The 21,719-nt window shown below is 41.7% G+C and overlaps 1 protein-coding gene across 26 annotated transcripts in view; it reads left to right on the plus strand.

Annotated features, from left to right (window-relative positions):
- nrxn3a (neurexin 3a) overlaps window positions 1-21,719 on the plus strand; it is a 442,954-nt gene that overhangs the window by 161,898 nt on the left and 259,337 nt on the right. For 15 of the 26 annotated variants that reach the window (XR_002955173.2, XR_002955175.2, XR_002955174.2 and 12 more), the window contains 2 exons: window positions 4,640-4,666; window positions 7,371-7,490. Coding sequence is in view for 22 of the 26 variants with exons in the window: in XM_024436833.2 (XP_024292601.1) it covers window positions 4,640-4,666; window positions 7,371-7,490 (147 nt within the window). In the remaining 4 variants the exon portion in view is untranslated. The remainder of the gene's footprint in view (window positions 1-4,639; window positions 4,667-7,370; window positions 7,491-21,719) is intronic. The other 11 variants (XM_042329809.1, XM_042329810.1, XM_042329811.1 and 8 more) reach the window with 1 other exon arrangement.

The raw sequence follows: 21,719 nt of genomic DNA on the forward strand, positions 1-21,719 counted from the left end.
ATGTTGATTATGTCCGTTTTGTATACAAAACTTTTGATTGTGTGGGCATGTAAGTGTTATGTGATCAATTGCTATTTTGTGCTGTACAATAAGTCCTTATCATACATAGCTACGATTGGCTATTTGTTGGTTTAACGCACTATACTGTACAACCCAAATTTACATACAGTTTGCACTAATATTCAGATTAGAAATGTAATCGGCTCTTTTTGCCCAAGCAACAATGCAACTGTAGAGAATAGTATGAATAAGAATTGTAATGTCTCTATGGAGCCATATGGAAAATCCCAGATACGATACAACAGCTTGTATGCAATGTGCGCACAAAACTAGAATGCCAAAAGTTTCAGTTTGTTTAGCGTTTATTTGAAATATTCCATGCATATCAACGAGCCGACGACGGCCTATTGAAACATTTTTGCACTAGCATCACATTTCATTCAGATTAAGAATCATCGCTGCAAATACTCTATGCTCTTTTGACTACTCTTCAAATATAATTTTTGGTTAATATCGTTTTTGGTCAGTGGGCAAGTTTCCCGAGTCTTAAGAGTTTTGCACCGTGAATCCTTTTGTTTTCTGAACATTTATTTTCCTTTCTCTTTTATGTGAGTGTTTTCTCATCTTGTTTTTTTTATTTTATTTCAATCTACCTGTTGTGCATTTGTTCTTCTTGTTTCTTTTGTTGTTCTTTTGAAAAGAGCGTATCAGAGAGCCACATAATGGTGCAGTAATATACACCTAATATACCTTTAACATTATGACTATTGTACAGGATATCTATAACTCCATATTTATATCCCCATAAGTCTTCCTCTCATTACAAGTCTGAATGTTACTTTGGGAGATACAGTATACACCGTGATGTGTGTGTTGAAATATCTGTTTATTTATTTTTCACAATAAAAGCTCATGAATCATATTTATTTGGTCTTCCGTTGTATCACATCCATGACATTTCTTCTTTGTTGTCATTTGTTTGTCTGTGAGTGGCTGTGAGGATGTGTGCGCACATATTTGCATCGGTGTGTGTATTTTCACTTATTCTTTTGCTAAATCATTGTCACGTAATGAACTTTCCTGTCAAGAATAGTGGCAGGGTAGTCAGTTGGGTTTTGGAGCACATAGTTCAACAGCAGACGGAGCAGCATTGTCAAAAAGTATGATTTTATGAACAGTGTTGTCGGCATACCAAAAAAATGACAGTCCAGGAATTCAAGGTAAAAACGGTTGTTGTTCAAAAAGTTTCAAGTTCACCAAAAATGAAAGACTCGCAATAGCAGGGATTATCAACTAAATTCAGCCGCCAGCCAATTATTTTATTCAGCGGATGGTGGTGTGGGGGGGACATAGTTACCATTAATTAATTAATAGGCTTCAAACTTACATTTGTATATGATCAGGTGCTATTCTGCTTTTACATTTTGTTTTATTGTTGGACATAAAACACCAGGAAATCAGCTCCGAGTGATTTGAATTTTGGAAATCTGTTCCCAAGTATTCCCAAAATTCAAATCACTTGAAGCTGATTTCCTGGTGTTTTATGACCAACAATAAAAATAAAACATCGTAAAAACATTTGCTCAGAAAACCTGGGTGGGGAAAATAAATCCACCAGCCAGCCAAATTCAGCCTGCTGGCCACCAGTTAGGAAACCCTGGTCTATAGCATACCTGAGACGCTAAAACAACTTAACATTGTCTATACACAACCAACGACACTATCAGAATGAATTATCCCAAACAGTCCGTGGGAGCTTCAATGGGCCCGGTTTCCCATAAGCATGTTTAAGGCTAAGTTCATCTTAGAACCTTCCTAGGAGCATTGTTAAATCTCCGAGCTGTTTCTTAAAACCATTCTTGCTAAAGTTGTACTTACTAAATGTTCGTATTTACGGACTGCCTCAGACCACGTGTACAACAGCCAACGCCTCCATCACACTCACATTGATTTACATTTCGGTACATCGCAAAGACAATTGCAGTGTGTCCTGCGTGCTGCATCAAACTGCGTGTGTCCACGGCTTGACAGAAGTGGTAGCAGAAGGTGAATGTTTCACTTCTGTTGCACACGTGTCCAGATGATGATGCGTACATGCCATTTTGTGCAATGGTACAGTAGGTGTGATCGAGGTCGTATGCGATGCCCTGGGGCGGCAGGGTAGCCTAGTGGTTAGAGCGTTGGACTAGTAACCGAAAGGTTGCAAGTTTGAATCCCCGAGCTGACAAGGTACAAATCTGTCGTTCTGCCCCTGAACAGGCAGTTAACCCACTGTTCCTAGGCCGTCATTGAAAATAAGAATTTGTTCTGAACTGACTTGCCTAGTAAAATAAAGGTAAAATAAAAAAATTCCATCACTTTATACACAGAAGACCTCCCTGCTAAACATAAAATCAAGCTGTTTATCTGTCTCTCTGTGGCCGGCGATATCTTCGGAATGAAGTTCACCACACGGTTGCCAATGTCTTTGCTATAGTTAACAAACAAGACAAGAATAAGAAATATGCTTACAATGAAAACCCGTGGTCACTGCATAAAAACTTAGGGTAGTCCGATCGATTAGGCTACGTAGTTCCTATATGGTTCAGTCAATTGGGTTCTGTTCAGCTAATTCTGTGCTCCACTATGTCAAATGTTTGCCTCAACATATTTAATACTGTGTGACAACATGTGCACAATTATGATTTTAGTACATTTTATAGGGTAAGCCTAAGCATTATAATGCCCTGCCTCAATATTTGCTACTATAGGTGGTAATCCTAATGTGAGTTGATCCATCGTCAGTAGGCCTATAATGTAGGTTTGAATGGAGAAAGCTTATCCCGGGACTATCAGTATCTACCCATGCTCCAACAACACACTGAAAAGGAGGTGCATGGTCAAGCTGACGTCTGCATTGGCCGTGCAGCATTTACTGTGATATGGTCTCTGCAGACGTCAGGGCATTCATACTTATTGCGCTTCGTGGAGCAGCGCAGAGCCGCTGTGGAGTGGGTTTGTTTACACAGGATCTCCCGCACTCACCTATCGTCAACCATTCATGTCAATGATGGCCAAATGGAGCCCCCTCCGCACAAGGTGTGGAGCTCAATTTGGCCTATGCGTGCCTCGAAATTGCACCACACAGTTCAGATCAAGCATAAGTTGGCTCTTAGCGAAGTTTTTTTCTTCTTCTGCGCGGTGTCTTTGGAAAAGATGCATCATTAAAACACTGGTAAAAGCCTAAATTCCATCACTATGGGAAACTGGGTCCAGGTAAAGGTCATGCTGGGTGTCTCTAACGCCCAGCATGAAGACCCAGAAGCATGGCGAGTTGACCGAAGTGTTACAAACGGAACAAACGGAGCTTTCATCAGAACATGAATAAATAGTCCGTTCTATCCGTGTGCCTTGGGACATCCATACCCCACTAAAGTTTACATTTTAAATAGTTAAGATAAGGGTTAGATTTAGGTAAGTTTAATGGTTAGGGTAGGGGGTTATGGTTAGGGACTTCCCAAGGAACCTTGATAGCATTGACCATGAATAAATAGGCAACTTCAATTACAAACGAACAAACACAAATAGGCCCGAATCTGCTTTATTACTTTAAGGCTCCCCTGTTCACAGTTAATCACAAAACAATGTGACAGTTTAATTATAATATTGTCATGCAGTTTTAATCAGGGATCAACAATGGACTTTTAGTAGGCTATGTTACGTCAAAGTTGGTCAGTCAACAAAGTTACAAATCGATTTGGGGAGCATTATAGTCCTGAACTTCGAATGTAAGGCATAGTTTATTGTAATTGAATCAAACCCTCACTAGATGGCGCTAATGCCTCGACCATTGGGGTACTGAGCTGGAAGCTCAGAACTCGAGGCCTTGAAGAGCACTCGTACCTAATTGTCCAATGCAGCTCTCATTCATTACTGTCGGCAGCAATGCGTTTAAGTTCAATCTGAAGGTAAACAAAATTAGTGTTAAACTGTATTTCGTTGTTTCTGTGACTCACGTCATCCCTGAACCGTCTTGTGTCGTTTGTCCTCATTCCTTCATTGTAAAACATATGCATACTAACCTTTGTGTTTTCATCACTCTTGAGCAGCAATGGTCCCATATGCTTTTAAGTATACTACACAATGTTTAAAAATCCTAATTGGGTTTGATTAAATACCTTATTCATGTCAAATGAAAATATTGCTTGCGTCATATTCCTTTGCAGGTTTCCATGCAGATGTCTGTTTGTTATTTCCTGTTGTCATTTTCACTTGAATATGAATATTTTAGTAAAGTGTGTCTGAATTATGTGCAATGACTAAACAGGTAACCATGTAGCTAAACCGATGGTGCAATGCCCTTCCAAATAGGCCTTCATTTGTTGATGTGACAATATACAATGTGTCTCAATAGGCCCAAAAATCTCCAATCCATAACCATCTTCACCTACATGTTTTCTCTGTACTGTTCCCATCTGTTTCATGTCTCCTTATAGTTTGGTTGTCATGGTAGTGTAGCCCTGACCCCTGACCCCTTCCTTAGAGAGGTTAAAGGGCATGTCTATGTTAGTAAAGCGCTTGCTTTATTAACCGACAGTCATTGGCCACCTACTAACCTTATTTTATCGTTTTTCACTTTCTGTTCTTTTCGCTAACAAAGTTGGTTTCACCAAAGCTGACCTACAAGGTAGAAGGTTCAAATTCCATTCTGAGCTTGGCCCAAAGATGCTGTGTGTAATGTTATGTGTCACCACTCACTAAAGAATAATGCCTTGGCTTAAAGATACTCTCAGCAAGATGGCGTCATCATATACAGCGGGGTGACTTCCTGTTTACAGAAATCAACAGCAAAAACATTGTAATTTGCCAAGATTCCACATTTTGGCATGCCTCAAGGTAGAGCGCAATTAGGTCGAGTCAATAGCAGTCTTGGTTGATTTAAAGTCTGATGTCATTGGTGGTAAAGCAAGAAGTCTCTCCGCTGTGTATGATGATGTCACCTTGCACAGTGTACATTTAAGCACAATCCACTGCAAACATGGCCAGGTATTGAAAGCTTCTCTGTGGCTGGCTATGTGCTTGTTATAAAATGGTTCACTTCTGGAGAATAATAGGTAGCGGTTGCTAGTGCTACGGCGTACCCTCACTTCACAGGCAGGCGGGCAGGCAGGGAGACAGACTAATGATTGCGATGGAGAGCTTTTGCATAAATAAAACATTAGCCGGCCTGTATAATTATGTCTGCAGATCTTGTTTTTCTGTATCGAGCCGTGTACTTGTTTTATGCTAATGTTGTTAGACGGAGAGCGTTGCTGTTCCCGCCTGTCTGGGCAGCGTCACAGAAGAATCCATTAAGTCTCGCACCGTGGGTCGCCGCACGCACGCACGCACACACACACACACACACACACACACACACACACACACACACACACACACACACACACACACACACACACACACATGTATACACCAGAAAGGCAGACCCGCATGTACACACACACACACACACACACACACAATCCCCCTTCTGCCTCAGATGCTTTTAGTCCCAGAGTGTGGATGCTCCCTGATATACCAGTGCGATTAGCACACTAATTAAAGAAACGGTCGCCTACATTCAATCTGAGATTCCGACAGTCTGACAGCTAATTTCATTAGAATGCGACAGCAGCTTTTTACATGCAATGAATGCAGGCCGGAGACTGTTGGTATTTTAGAGACATTTATACATATCAAAAATTCCACTCCGAGGGGTTTTAGGCCGTATTTTGGGGAGAAAATGATTCCCACCCGGCTGAGCAATATTAATATATGTTTCCCCTGAGAATGTGTTCAGGTTGATTAATAGAATATAGATTTAAACTGGGGAGCTGACTTGCCATAATGCTAACAATCATCACTTATGACTTGCTTGTATTATTTCTACTATTTATGGATAGATTTATTTCAGGTTACTGGAAAAAAAAATCGATGTCTGTAGCTAATTTGGTGCCTGTAGAAGAAAAAAACATGAAGTGAATCATTTTATCTTGCATAAATCTAAGTTCCGCTGCACTTTGCATTACACAATAAATGCACTTTTAGCCTTCTATGATTTTGTTCTATTTCTACTACTTTTTTTGTTTCATTATGGTCTTGCACAAGAAAATTGCACTTAAACCCAGTTTATTTGCAGTTATCTTTTTTTCACATGGTTTTCCGTTTCCAGTGGGAATATTGTCCCGATTCCCACTGAATTGGTTTTGCACTACTGCACAGTAGAGACTGCATTCCCTTTTAAATAAACGTGCAAAAACATGGGATGAGTCTGTAGAAGGTGGTGAGCCTCAAGTTCTCATTTAGGCTGCGTTTTCATTCCGCATAGATTGCATCCTCCGATATTCCCTCGCTCACTCCCTTCGACAGAACTGGATAGGGTCTGACCCGTTGTCTTGGTTCCGTGAAGGGCAGTGGGCGAGGGCAGAGGGGAAGGGGAACACCTTTCTGGAATGAAACACAGCCCTGGACTTATCTGGACACTTCCACACCAACATTTATATAACAAAAACACATATCCTAGCTATGTGCACCACTTTGCTATAAAATGTTTTGTCTCTTATCTCGGATCTTCTTTCCTGTCCATGTTGTTCCCATGTGGTAACTCTTCCCCAGTGTCTCTGTACATTAGACTGGTTTTGACTAGAGCAAGGAGCGGGAGGAGGGAGAATGTGAGAGCTTACACCCGGGTCGCACTTCATATTAACCTCTGGTGGCTCTAAAACTGTGTATTCACATGGGGCTGACATGAACAGGCACAATGGATTTACAGTGTATAGCTACATCTTGTTCCACAATATTTACATATTGAATAAGGTTGTGGCTTGCACAATGTAAAAGACTGGCAAATACACTAACAATTCCTCACATATAACTAGAATCAAATAACATTGTTATAGTCATTGTAACTACTATTTAAGAACATGTACCTACACTGTGGACAGTGCCTGTGTACAGGTAGTTCTTACCATGTAATAGCACTGTTACAGAGCCACTCAATATGAGAGAACGGGACCCTAGTCAGTTTGTCTGAATCCGCCAGTTCTCTCTCATCAACCAGCCATGTTGAAAACACGTCCAGTACTCTGTTCAATGTCTGTGCACTAAAAGTCTTACTAAAACCTACTTGGAGGGAATGCCGTGTGGTTTTTATTTTTCTTCAGTTTGGTGTACTTCTACGGTACTATAATGCCTTTGGAAGTAATGTAATGTACTGTTACCTATACTAACCTGACTAGTGCATGGCCCACTGATGTGCACTGACACCCTCTGCATGGCACCTGTTGGGGAGCTGTTGGCTAGTGCTCACACCTGTGCCTGGGTATCACATGGCTCTGCTCTGCCACCTGTAGGTCCTAGCACCACCTGCCAAGAGGACTCATGTGCCAACATGGGCGTCTGTATCCAGCAGTGGGAGAACTACACCTGCGACTGCTCCATGACCTCCTACACAGGCACTCAGTGCAATGATCGTGAGTGCTGTTCATTGTCTATCTATACACACAAATGCACAGAAACGCATGCACGTTAAACACACACACACGGACTGTACATCAGTGGAGGGATGGCGGCACAGAATAATGGCTGGAATGTGTTATTAGCTCCACTCCAGTCATTATTATGAGCCGTCCTCCCCTTAGCAGCCTCCACTGCTGTACACACACACACACACACATTTTGGAGGATCCTCTGAAGACGTCTAAAGGTAATCGCTGTTTCTTTCCTTTCTGTGGTGTTTTCAGAGATTTCACAGTCCCTCATATTCTGACTAAAAGGGCTAAATTCAATCAAATCAGCCATTGTAGTATTTACACAGTAATCAGAATGATTTAATGGAAACAGTTCTACCCAAGCTGCCCTCTGTGTCAGGTAACCTATCAGGTGACCATAAGCTGACCTGTTACCTGACCTTAGAAAGATGCCCGACAAGCACACATAATAGCCATTTTCCCAAATAATATCCCCCAAAATGTATGTTCAAGTGGGCAGTAACCTTATAAACAGATGTTACATAAACATCAAATCTGATTGAATCCAGCCCCAAGTCTTCTTAGAAAGTAGCGCACACTAAACGCCTCAGATGCAAATGTGAACACAAGTCCACCAGAGAGGCTTGGAGCGTTGAGCTTTACCTCGACATCGCGCTTCGTAACGGGTGAGTCATTTACATTTCGTTGGCCTGCGCAAATCCATCGGTTTATACAGTAAATGACTCTCAAACATACACGAGAGGAATCTCTGCATAATGCAGCGCCAGAGGCCCCGTGGAGGCCGTGTGTTATTAAGTATAATACATTGTTGATGTTTGGTATTAGTCGGACTGTATCTTACTTAGATAATGGTTTCATCAAGGCTTGGAAAAGGCTGTTTAGCTACAAGGTCATGTTGGAGTAACACTAAGTCACCGACTCTGTCTCTGATGTCTGTGTCCCTCTAATTAACAACCGACTCAAGTGACAGTAAGTCTCAAGGAGGTTAAACGGTGTCTTTGAAAAGACGTGGGAAGAAGCCAAGTGTAATCTTCAAGTGTTATTATTTGGCTTACTATACAGTGTGTGTTGTATCTCTCTCCCTCACACTGACACTGACACTCACTCACACTGACAATCAAACTGACACACACACACACACGCACACACTCACACACTCACACACTCACACAGACACAGACACTCACTCACACTGACAATGAAACTCACACTGACACACACACACTCACACTGACACTGACACTCACTCACACTGACAATCAAACTGACACACACTCACACTGACACTCACTCACACTGACAATCAGACTCACACTGACACACACACACACTCACATTGACACTCACTCACTCACTCACACACACTGACACTCACTCACACTGACAATCAAACTCACACTGACACACATTCACACAGACCTGACACTGAAACTCACAAACACTGACATTCAAACTCACACTGACACACACACACACTCACACTGACACAGACACTCACTCATACTGACAATCAAACTCACACTGACACACACACACTCACACTGACACTCACTCACACTGACAATCAAACTGACACACACACACACACACACACTCACACTGACACAGACACTCACTCACACTGACAATCAAACTCACACTGACAAACACACACTCACACTGACACTCACTCACACTGACAATCAAACTGACACACACTCACACTCACACTGACACACTCACTCACTCACACACACTGACACTCACTCACACTCACAATCAAACTCACACTGACACACACACACACACACACACACACACACACACACACACACACACACACACACACACACACACACACACACACACACACACACACACTCACACTGACACTGACACTCACACTGACAATCACACACACACACACACACACACACACACTGACACTGACACTCACTCACACTGACAATCAAACTGACACACACACACACACACACACACACACACACACACACACACACTGACACTCACTCACACTGACAATCAAACTCACACTGACAATCGCACTGACACACACACACTCACTCACACTGACACTGACACTCACTCACACACACTGACAATCAAACTCACACTGACACACACACACACACACACACACACACACACACACACACACACTCACACTGACACAGACACTCACTCACGCTGACAATCAAACTCACACTGACACACACACACACTCACACTGACACAGACACTCACTCACACTGACACACACACACTCACACTAACACAGACACTCACTCACACTGACAATCAAACTGACACACACACACACACTCACACTCACATACACTCACACACACACACCAGTGGTGAAGAGATTTAATTAGATTTAATTTCTTCCCGGTATGGGACCTCCTTATGTGTGTATACGCTTCACCAAAACATTCCCAGTACGGGACATTTGAATCATAGAATTACATATAGAATCCCTTTTATTGTAGCATATCTTCAGTCATCATCAGTCATGTTTTTTGTCTGATTGTCACAAGCAAGCACTTCCAAGGGCTACTTTACTAGGCTACCTGCTCATGTTCATCCACTCCATTGGAAAGAGACATCTGTTTCACAAAACACCAAAACGTTTAATGATATCTGGCGATTGTCATTAGGCCAGAGTGAATGCGTCCGCGCATGTCTCGGTGTCGCTCACTCATCTCTGTCCTGGCAAAATTTCAGTGTCTTCCAACTACATTGCATTTTAGAACTTAGGCTGTCCACCCATTTCCATTAGCTCATTTGTCATGCCTCTGGCATAAAGTCATGATAGATAATGGTGTGGTAGCCTACAGTTCTCTTGACATTTTATTTTCATTATCATGTTTTACCGGTACACACACACACACACACACACACACACACACACACACACACACACACACACACACACACACACACACACACACACACACACACACACACACACACACACACACACACACACACACACACACACACACACACGCAGTCCTATGAGCTATGTCCACAGTAAAGCAGAGAGATGGTTATAGGTGATTGGCCTTTCTCTTTGGTTCTGTAGTGCACACCAGCCAAGTTGACCTTCTTGTGATTTAAGACTGACAGGTGGAATTGTGCTCATTTGTTGTCTCTGTCCCCTCCCTCCATCCCTCCCTGCTTCCCGCTCTTCTCCCCTTCCTCTTCTTTCCCTCTCTCCTCCCCTTCCTCTTCATTCCCTCTCTCCTCCCCCCTCCGCTTCTTTCCCTCTCTCCTCCCCCCTCCCCTTCATGACAAAGAGGTTTTGCCTTGTCGTATTTCCGCCAGCCGCTGTATTAAAAGTGCGTTAGTGGAGATATGGAGTGACTTAATTAAATAATGCAAGGAGAGTAATGCATGTGTCAGGCCTGCCAGTCCGCACAAATATCTGTCTTTCCCTCCGCTCTCCACTCTATCGGATAAGATGGGAAATTACCGGGAATGACAGGAAGAGACGTTGCCATGCTATTGTTGGGCACACACGCATGAACACACATACCACCCACCACACACACATATGGTGTAAGCATGGGTGTGTGTGTTTGGCTGGGCTGAACCATTGATCTGAATGCCTCTGACAGTGACTAATGGGGGCCTAGTGAGCCAATTAACTGTTCTTTCTTTCATAATTACAACTCAAAATGCTCCCAATGATTTTAAGAGGCCATTTTTTTACTGCGCAGCCACAATGTTTCACCACCAGGTGGCATTACAGTATCATCCTGTTAGAGGTAGGACTGGGAAACAGAACCAGAGAACAGCTGGAGAGAAATCAAGCTCCCCTCTCGCACAGGCTTCGACAGATCTGAGTAATTCTCCCAGAATTCCACTGGATTGACTGAAATTATTCCACATTTAGATTTATTTTTCTTTCTTATCTTTTCTCTAGTCCTTTTTGTATTTAATTTGTAAATGTACTGCAAAGGTTTCCTCATAAAAGTATGGCAAAATTTTGATTGATTTGTATTTTTATGTGAGAGAAAGTCGTAAGCGATGGATAGGTGGTTAACCTATTTACTTTCCTTTTTTTAATGAGCCTTGGATTGAACATTCCAGTGGAGGATTAGCTAGCAGGTTTCTCCATTGGCTTTATTCTGTGGGCTATGGTTAATCCTGCTATTGTAGCGCTGCTGCTAATCTAAGAGGTGTGGGGTTTTAGACCTAGGGCCAGCTTATTCACCCTGGTTTGACCTGGAACCAGAGGTGTCGGGGTTACACACATACATACACACACGCACAAGGAGGCACGGATGCACACATACACACATGCACTCGCAACCACACACTTTCTTTGTAAAAATCACAATACACATTTTATTTCAAGGACTCCTGTTCCTGGGCTGTTGTTGTGAGAGCTAGCCAAGGCCTCAGGCCCGTTGACAAGTCTCATTATTCAATGAATGTAATTAAATTAGTAGCTTGGCTTGTTATCATTTACCCCTCAAAGGTCACACTGGCATTGTTAATAGATAGGACAAAAAAAACACTCAGAAACCTGCACTCACACACACACACACACACACACACACACACACCGCATGCATGCACATACACACACACACCGCATGCATGCACATACACACACACACACACACACCGCATGCATGCACATACACACACACACACACACCACACCGCATGCATGCACATACACACACACACACACACACCGCATGCATGCACATACACACACACACACACATACACACACACCGCATGCATGCACATACACGCAAATATTTAATGGCATTAGAGTTTTCATCGTTTAATCACCTAGATTCTTTTTTGTGTTTGATAAGAATGCAGTTTGTGTGTATGTGTGCCCGACTGCCTGTGTACAAACCTGCAAGGCGCTATGTCTATTTCAGATCCCACCATCATTACTTTACCTTCTGGCGACTCCACTTAGAATCTGTCGTTCCTCTGTGGGGGAAAACAACAAGCACAGATTCTCATTCCTTCTCTCTCTCTCTCTCTCTCTCTCTGTCCATCTTCCTCTCATTCTCAGAAATGATTTTGTATAATGGAGGCCATACTTTCTTGGAAGGCCATACATGACAAACTATGACACTTAAAGGGAATGTCACATGACGAATGTACAGTACACAGACGCATGCAGGCACGAATGCGTTCGAGCACATGTACAGTAGACAAACACACATCTACCTATCTCTTCCTGACACACACAAGCAGTCTGTTGTTGCGGTGTCTATTGACAGAGAAGTTGCATCATCCGACAGTCCAACAACAGGAGATGTGTCTTCCCTTGCATTACCAGACACATCAGTCATGTGTACCCAGTCCCTACATAGCTATAGTAGCTAGCTACAGTACACCAGGCTAGGCAGTCACGTTGATTGAGCTATACTAATAAAAGAGTTGTTAGCAGCTCCATTGCCTGTTAAATGATCTTGCTGTAAATTAATGCCAGTACATTAGAGAAGGGCGGCAGGGTAGCCTAGTGGTTAGAGCGTTGGACTACTAACCGAAAGGTTGCATTTTTATATCCCCGAGCTGACATGGTACAAATCTGTCGTTCTGCCCCTGAACAGGCAGTTAACCCACTGTTCCTAGGCCGTCATTGAAAATAAGAATTTGTTCTTAACTGACTTGCCTAGTTAAATAAAGGTTAAATAAAAAATATAAAAAGGGAACTGGCAGGGAAGTTGTGGAGACTGTGCATGTGTTGCTGCCTTAGGTCTAGTTGGTAAGCGTGTGGCACTGGAAATGGCTAGGTTGTGGGTTCAATAGCGCTTTCTCTCTCCTCTCTCTTTCTCTCTCTTGCTGAGAGGTAATTTGAGGTGTCTGGACTCTCCGTTTGTGTGTTGAGTTCCCATTGGGACCAGACAGATATTGTAAGATGGCTGTAATTTCCTCTTCCGAGAAACAGGATTTCTGGGAAACTCCTCTCTCTTCCTCTTCCCCATGTCCTCTCCTCCCTCTCTCTCTTTCACTCCTCACTCTCTCCCTCTTCTCTGGTTCTCCGTTTAGACCATGATTACAGAGTTAAACTCCTTTAAAGATGGGGGGGATACATGATATTTAAAAACGTAGATTAATTCCACGTATAAGGTGGGAGAATCAATTTAAGGTTAATATGAAATGGTACTTACAAAATTTGCCTTAGGGTGTTTTTTTCATAGTTCTGTGTTTGGAATAAATAATATAATAAGCAAATCAACAAAAACAAGCTGCAGGGATGGACATGTCTCGCTCTCTTTCTCTTCCTCCATCTTTCTGGTATCTATTTATATTCTCTCTCTCTCTCTCTCTCTCTCTCTCTCTCTCTCTCTCTCTCTCTCTCTCTCTCTCTCTCTCTCTTTCTCTCTCTGTCTCTGTGTGTGTGTGTGTTTATGCTTCATCTAAGATCTCCGTTAGCTCTAGCTGTCTGAGCACATCTGAATGAATAGGGCCGTTTGGCTGAAGGATGGAGGGATAGAGAGATGGAAGAGTTGAGAGATGGAGATGGATCCCTCGTTTGGCTTCATATCCATCTTGCGGCTGTCGGGGCCTTATGATGGACCCTGACAAAAGATGAAGAGGTGTGATACGCAAGCAATGACCTCGTCTGACAGGCCCGGAGAAAAGCAGGAAATGGATTTGAATAGGAGCAGGAATTATGACTGGGCATCTTATTCATGATGAGTGTTATGGGCTCCACCCAACAGAGAGAGGGGAGGGTGCGAGACAGAGATGGAGATTGGAATGGTTGACTATTTTATTTTCCTTTATGATTTGAGTAAGGGAGAAAGAGCCAATCATAGGAGGTGCATTGAGGGATGTCAGAACCCCTCTCTCAAAAATATATATGGCTTAATAGATCGATGAGAGTTTTCATTTATTCCAATCGACCAAGCAGGGCCTCTTTTTGTCAGTGGCATAATATGTTATATATGGTGTGTGTGTGTGTGTGTGTGTGTGTGTGTGTGTGTGTGTGTGTGTGTGTGTGTGCGTGTGCACGTGTGTGCAAAGTGTCCAGATTTCGTCTAAAATCTTAGGTCGTTAATGCTCTCTTTGTCCTCTGTTATCTTCTACGATAAAGTGTCAGCTGTCACGCTCATTAAAATGGCCGTTCTCCAACCATATTGAATTGGCCCTATGTAGAAAATATTAAACAGCCATTTGTTTGCGGTGGCAAGGTGACCTTGGAGCAGTTAGAATGGTCCCTTCTCTGTGAGGCTGCAAGTTTCTCCATCAATCACCACAGTGTTTCTAGGAAATAGAGAACGTAGAGAAATGATGAGATGTCTGGGTCCATAAACATGGCATATCGATATCTCTGTCCACCCTGCCATAAAGTGATTTTAGATCATTACTAATCACCAGTGTGTGTATATAGTCTTGTGTTTATGTGTGTGAATGCCTGTGTATATGTACGTGTTGTGTGAATGCCTGTGTTTGAAACTCTTCTTTCTCTGACTGAAATAGATTAAGCTGATGTGACTCTGAACTCAAAAGTGTTATCAGATTTCACCAGTCGCTCCTCGTCCCAGTTTGAAAGGCTGCTCTCTGTCGATAATGAGGTGTTTTTGTGGGGTTCGGTTGTTTTTTTGTCAGTCTCTAGCTGTGGTTGTTTCGCTTCAGTTCATTTGTTTAAATGGGATTGAAGCCGCCACGATGGCATGGGGCGGCATGAAATTAATTTGAGCAAACTCTCTGAAAGCGATCGCCGATGTCAATACCGGCCAGATGAATTCCAAGTGACATTCACAGAATTACACATTGATTATAATTACGAATAACATCGATTGAATCCCCCCCTCCACACCTCCCACTCCCTCCACCATTGCTTAAACTGTGGAAATGAATTTACAGATGACACAAACACATTGTTGAAATATGTTGTCAAACCATGGTGTTGATGCAGTCAAAGCCTCTTGTTTTCACTCAACAATTTCCCACACATACAATGTACAGTTGAAGTCGGACGTTTACATACACTGAGGTTGGAGTCATTTTTCAACCACTCTACAAATTTCTTGTTAACAAACTATAGTTTTGGCAAGTCGGTTAGGACATCTACTTTGTGCATGACACAAGTAATTTTCCAACAATTGTTGACAGACAGATTATTTCACTTATAATTCACTGTATCATAACTCCGGCGGGTCAGAAGATTACATACACTAAGTTGACTGTGCCTTTAAACAGCTTGGAAAATTCCCAAAAATTATGTCATGGCTATAGAAGCTTCTGATGGACATCTTTGACATCATTATAGTCAATTTGAGGTGCACCTGTGGATATATTTCAAGGCCTACCTTCAAACTCAGTGCCTCTTTTCATGGGAAAATCAAAATAAATCAGCCAAGACCTCAGAGAAAAAATTGAAGACCTCCAGAAGTCTGATTTATCCTTGGGAGCAATTTCCAAATGCCTGACGGTATTACGTTCATCTGTACAAACAATAGTACGTAAGTATAAACACCATGGGACCACGCAGCCATCATATTGCTCATGAAGGAGACGCGTTCTGTCTCCTAGAGATGAACATACTTTGCGAAAAGTGCAAATCAATCCCAGAACAGCAGCAAAAGACCTTGTGAAGATGCTGGAGGAAACAGGTACAAAAGTATCTATATCCACAGTGAAACGAGTCCTATATTGACATAACCTGAAAAGCCGCTCAGCAAGGAAGAAGCCACTGCTCCAAAACCGCCATAAAAAAGCCAGACTACGGTTTGCAACTGCACATGGGGACAAAGATCGTACTTTTTGGAGAAATGTACTCTTCTCTGATGAAACAAAAATAGAACTGTTTGGCCAAAGTAGAACTGTTTGGCCATAATGACCATTGTTATGTTTGGAGGAAAAAGGGAGGCTTGCAAGCCGAAGAACACCATCCCAATCGTGAAGCACGGAGGTGGCAGCATCATCTTGTGGGGGTGCTTTGCTGCAGGAGGGACTGGCGCGCTTCACAAAATAGATGGCATCATTAGGATGGAAAATTTTGTGGATATATTGAAGCAACATCTCAAGACATCAGTCAGGATGTTAAAGCTTGGTCGCAAATGGGTCTTCCAAATGGACAATGACCCCAAGCATACTTCCAAAGTTGTGGCAAAATGGCTCAAGGACATCCAAGGTACTGTATTGGAGTGGGAAATCTCTGACTCACAAAGCCCTGACCTTAAATTTGTGGGCAGATCTGAAAAAGCATGTGCGAGCAAGGAGGCCTACAAACCTGACTCAGTTACACTCAGAAGCTTGTGGAAGGCTACCCAAAATATTTGACCCAAGTTAACCTCTCTAAGCCACCCATACCGGATCCGGGATAATTGTCATCAGCAACGCTGAATAGCATAGCACCACAGTCAAATAATGTTACTAGAAAATATTCATATTCACAGCTTAGCCTTTTGTTAATCCACCTGTCGTCTCAGATTTTGAAATTATGCTTTACAGCGAAAGCAATACAAGCTTTATCAAAGCTTTTACAAAGTTTATCGATCGCTCGACAAAACAACATGTACACCTAGCATCAGGTAACTTGGTCACGAAAATCAGAAAAGCAATCAAATTAATCGTTTACCTTTGATGATCTTCAGATGTTTTCACTCACGACACTCTCAGTTAGACAACAAATGTTCCTTTTGTTCCATAAAGATATTTTTTTATATCCAAATACCTCCATTAGTTTGGTGCGTTATGCCCAGGAATCCACCGGAAAGAGCGGTCACAACAACGCAAACAAAAATTCCAAATTATATCCATAATGTCGACAGAAACATGTCAAAAGTTTTCTATAGTCAAACCTCAGGGTGTTTTTCAAATATCTATTCGATAATATATCAACCGGGACAGTTGGCTTTTTCACTAGGACCGGGAGTAACAATGGCCGCCTCTCTTTTGCTCACACATTTCTCTGAGACCCCCCACCAATCCACTTACGCAATGTGGTCGGTCACGCTCATTCTTCAAAATAAAAGCCTGAAACTATGTCTGAAGACTGTTGACACCTTGAGGAAGCAATAGGAAAATGAATCTTTAAATGGTTGATATCCCTTTAAATGGAGCAATGGGAGGCTATGGAACATGGAGTTTTCAAAATAGAAGCCACTTCCTGGTTTTATTTTTTGTTAGTTTTTTTTTTTTTTTTGTTAGTTCTGTAATACTCACAGACAATATTTTGACAGTTTTATATCCTAATCTGTCAATAATATGCATATGGTCCTGAGAAATAGGCCGTTTACTTTGGGAACGTTATTTTTCCAAACATAAAAATAGTGCCCCCTAGCTTCAAGAGGTTAAACAATTTAAAGGCAATGCTACCAAATACTAATTGAGTGTATGTAAACTTCTGACCCACTGGGAGTGTGATGAAAGAAAGAAAAGCTGAAATAAATCATTCTCTCTACTATTATTCTGACATTTCACATTCTTAAAATAAAGTGGTGATCCTAACTGACCGAAGACAGGGAATTTTTACTCGGATTAAATGTCAGGAATTGTGAAAAACTGAGTTCAAATGTATTTGGCTAAGGTGTATGTAAACTTCCGCTTTCAACTGTATTTGAAAACAGTTATATTATATATCATATTGTGTCACCTACAGTACCAGTCAAAAGTTTGGAGACCTACTCATTCAAGGGTTTTTCTTTATTTATACTATTTTCTACATTGTAGAATAATAATGAAGACAGCAAAACTCTAAATTACACATATGGACTCATGTAGTAACCAGAAAAGTGTTAATAAAAAACATGATAATATTTCAAGTAGCCACCCTTTGCCTTGATGTCAGCTTTGCACACTCTTGGCATTGCCTCAACCTTCTTCTTGAGGAATACTTTTCCAACAGTCTTGAAGGAGTTCCCACATATGCTGAGCACTTATTTTCTTTATATTGGTGTCATTTAGTAGTGGTTTCTTTGCAACAATTAGACCATGAAGGCCTGATTCACACAATATCCTCTGAACAGTTGATGTTAAGATATGTCTGTTAGTTCAACTCTGTGAAGCATTTATTTGGGCTGCAATTTCTGAGGCTGGTAACTCTAACAAACTTATCCTCTTCAGCAGAGGTAACTCTGGGTCTTCCTTTCCTGTGGTGGTCCTCATGAGAGGTAGTTTCTTCATAGCGCTTGAAGGTTTTTGCTACTGCACTTGAAGAAACTTTCAAAGTTCTTGAAAGGTTCCGGATTGACGGACCTTCATGTTTTAAAGTAATGATGGACTGTCCTTTGTCTTTGCTTACTTGAGATGTTCTTGCCATAATATGGACTTGGTCTTTTACCAAGGTAGGGGTGTATACCACCCCTACCTTGTCACAACACAACTGCTCAAACGCATTAAGTAGGAAAGGCATTCCACAAATGAACTTTTATAAAGGCACACCTGTTAATTGAATTGCATTCCAGGTGACTAGCTCATGAAGCTGGTTGAAAGAATGCCAAGAGTGTGCAAATCTGTCATCAAGGCAAAGGGTGGCTACTTGAAGAATCTAAAATGTAAAATATATTTGAATTTGTTTAACACTTTTTTTGGTTACTGCATGATTCCATATGTGTTATTTCATCATGTTGATGTCTTCACTATTATTCTACAATGTATAAAGTAGTAAAAATAAAGAAAAACATTTGAATGAGTATGTGTGTCCAAACTTTTGACAGGTACTTTATATTATCCCGATCTATTTCATGGTTTAATTTGTAAGCTTAAGTCATCAATAAACTGGCATTGTTACAGCATTGGATTGCTTACAACACCTCCACCAACAAGCATGCTGTATGTGTTTGTCTCTGTCTCCCAACTTCCCTCTATACACCACAACAGCCTGCTGACTTTGCTGCAGCGACGTGTGTTTTTGCTCCCATCGCCATTGTCCTGCCATTGTGTGTGGCAGTGCAGTGAGAAAGGGTTTTGGGAAAATAAAGGCAGCAGGACTTTTGGAAAGCAGTTAATTAGTGTAGAAAAGAGACCATCAATCGAGGGGCGGACAGATTGAGAGATGGTTGCTGTGGCGCTCCCCTACTGTCTCTCGCTCACCTTCTCGTTCCCTTTCTCTCAAGCTCCCTCTTTATAACTTTGCTTTCTCTATACCTTTCCTTCTCACTCTTTTTCTTACATTTTCTCTTTATTCTTTTTTTGGCTCTACATTTCCTTCTCTCACTCTCTCCCATATCTCTCTCCTCTTCCTCTCTCTTTCTTTCTCTCTTTCACCTTTTTTTCTCCCTCGTTCTTTCTCTCCTTGTCTTTTTCTCTCTCTTGCCTTCTCTCTTTGTTTCGCTTCGTTCACATGCACTCGTTCCCCACAGCACACAAAGCCAATGCCACTAAACTAGGACACAGATATAATTAAGACAGATAGGGTTTGGGGAACGGTACACACTTAGAAACAAGGGTTCCGAAAGTTTTTTTGGGCTGTCCACATAGGGGAACCCTTTTTGTTTCCAATTGGAACCATTTTTGGTTTTAGGTAGAACCCTTTTCCATGTAGTACCCTCCGTGGAAGGGTTTCTACATGGAACCCAAAAGGGTTATTCAAAAGGTTTGCCTATGTGGACAGCCGAAGAACCCTTTTAGGTTCTAGATATCAGCTTTATTTCTGAGAATGTAGTATTATTGTATGTACCAGCCAACAACAGATTGGGAACGGCTGAGAGCTTCGGCGTTCATATGTGCATCTCTCTTCCTATTAAGTAATTTCATGTCAATAGGAGCTGAAGGCATGACATGGCAAGAAGAGCAAGTGACTCTGTAAACGGTGTGCGCAAACATTGTTTCTCTGTGGGGCCTTACATCAAGTGGATACACGTGTATGAACACAGATGTACACTTTCTTCTTCTTAGAAATATTCATCAAAACGTCTTCCCTCTTCCTTTCTGTGATCTCAATTGGCTTCCATTTTATACAGTAGTACACAGTAGCCACTCCTTGCTGACAGCAACCGCTACTAGTCCCGGTACACTGTTATGATGACTGTGTAGGTGAGGGGTTGATGAAGCACCTCTATACAGTCCCATATTGAGCCGCTTGCCCTTCCTTAGTCACTCTAAAGCCATTTAACTTCCCTGATGCGGTCCCTGACACCACACCAGTGCTATGCCTCTTTGTGCTTGCTACACAGTCGGGCTCTGTCTTCCTTTATAAATGCCTGTCTCCACCTGAGCCATCAACGCTGAAGACTCTCTCAGAGAAGAGTGTTCTTGGTCTCCATTTGTCACTCATAGGACACTTCTTCTGCCCCTATCGCTCCTTCAGTTATACAGTATACTACATATGTATACTGGTAACTAATGAGGTCTATCTCCTTCAGTTATACAGTATACTACATATGTATACTGGTAACTAATGAGGTCTATCTGCTTCAGTTATACAGTATACTACATATGTATACTGGTAACTAATGAGGTCTATCTCCTTCAGTTATACAGTATACTACATATGTGTACTGCTGGTAACTAATGAGGTCTATCTCCTTCAGTTATACAGTATACTACATATGTATACTGGTAACTAATGAGGTCTATCTCCTTCAGTTATACAGTATACTACATATGTATACTGGTAACTAATGAGGTCTATCTCCTTCAGTTATACAGTATACTACATATGTATACTGGTAACTAATGAGGTCTATCTGCTTCAGTTATACAGTATACTACATATGTATACTGGTAACTAATGAGGTCTATCTCCTTCAGTTATACAGTATACTACATATGTGTACTGCTGGTAACTAATGAGGTCTATCTCCTTCAGTTATACAGTATACTACATATGTATACTGGTAACTAATGAGGTCTAACTGCTTCAGGTATACAGTATACTACATATGTATACTGGTAACTAATGAGGTCTATCTGCTTCAGTTCAGTGTGGTACAGGTTTCATCTTGAAGTTTAGCTGTTTTGTCCTCTGCTCCCAGGAAAAGAATGTATTCTAGGACAGCCATTCATGTATACTGAACAAAAATATAAACACAACATGTAAAGTGTTTGTCCCATGTTTCATAAGCTGAAATAAAAGATCCCAGGAATGTTCCATACGCACAAAGAGTTTATTTCTCTCAAATATTTTGCTGAAATTTTGTTTACATCCCTGTTAGTGAGCGTTTCTCCTTTGCCAAGATAATCCATCCACCTGACAGGTGTGGCATATCAAGAAGCTGATTAAACCGCATGATTATAACACAGGTGCACCGTGTACTGGGAACAATAAAAGGCCAC

The sequence above is a fragment of the Oncorhynchus tshawytscha genome, linkage group LG11 (genome assembly GCF_018296145.1).
Source record: "Oncorhynchus tshawytscha isolate Ot180627B linkage group LG11, Otsh_v2.0, whole genome shotgun sequence".
Classification (NCBI taxonomy): Eukaryota; Metazoa; Chordata; class Actinopteri; order Salmoniformes; family Salmonidae; genus Oncorhynchus; species Oncorhynchus tshawytscha.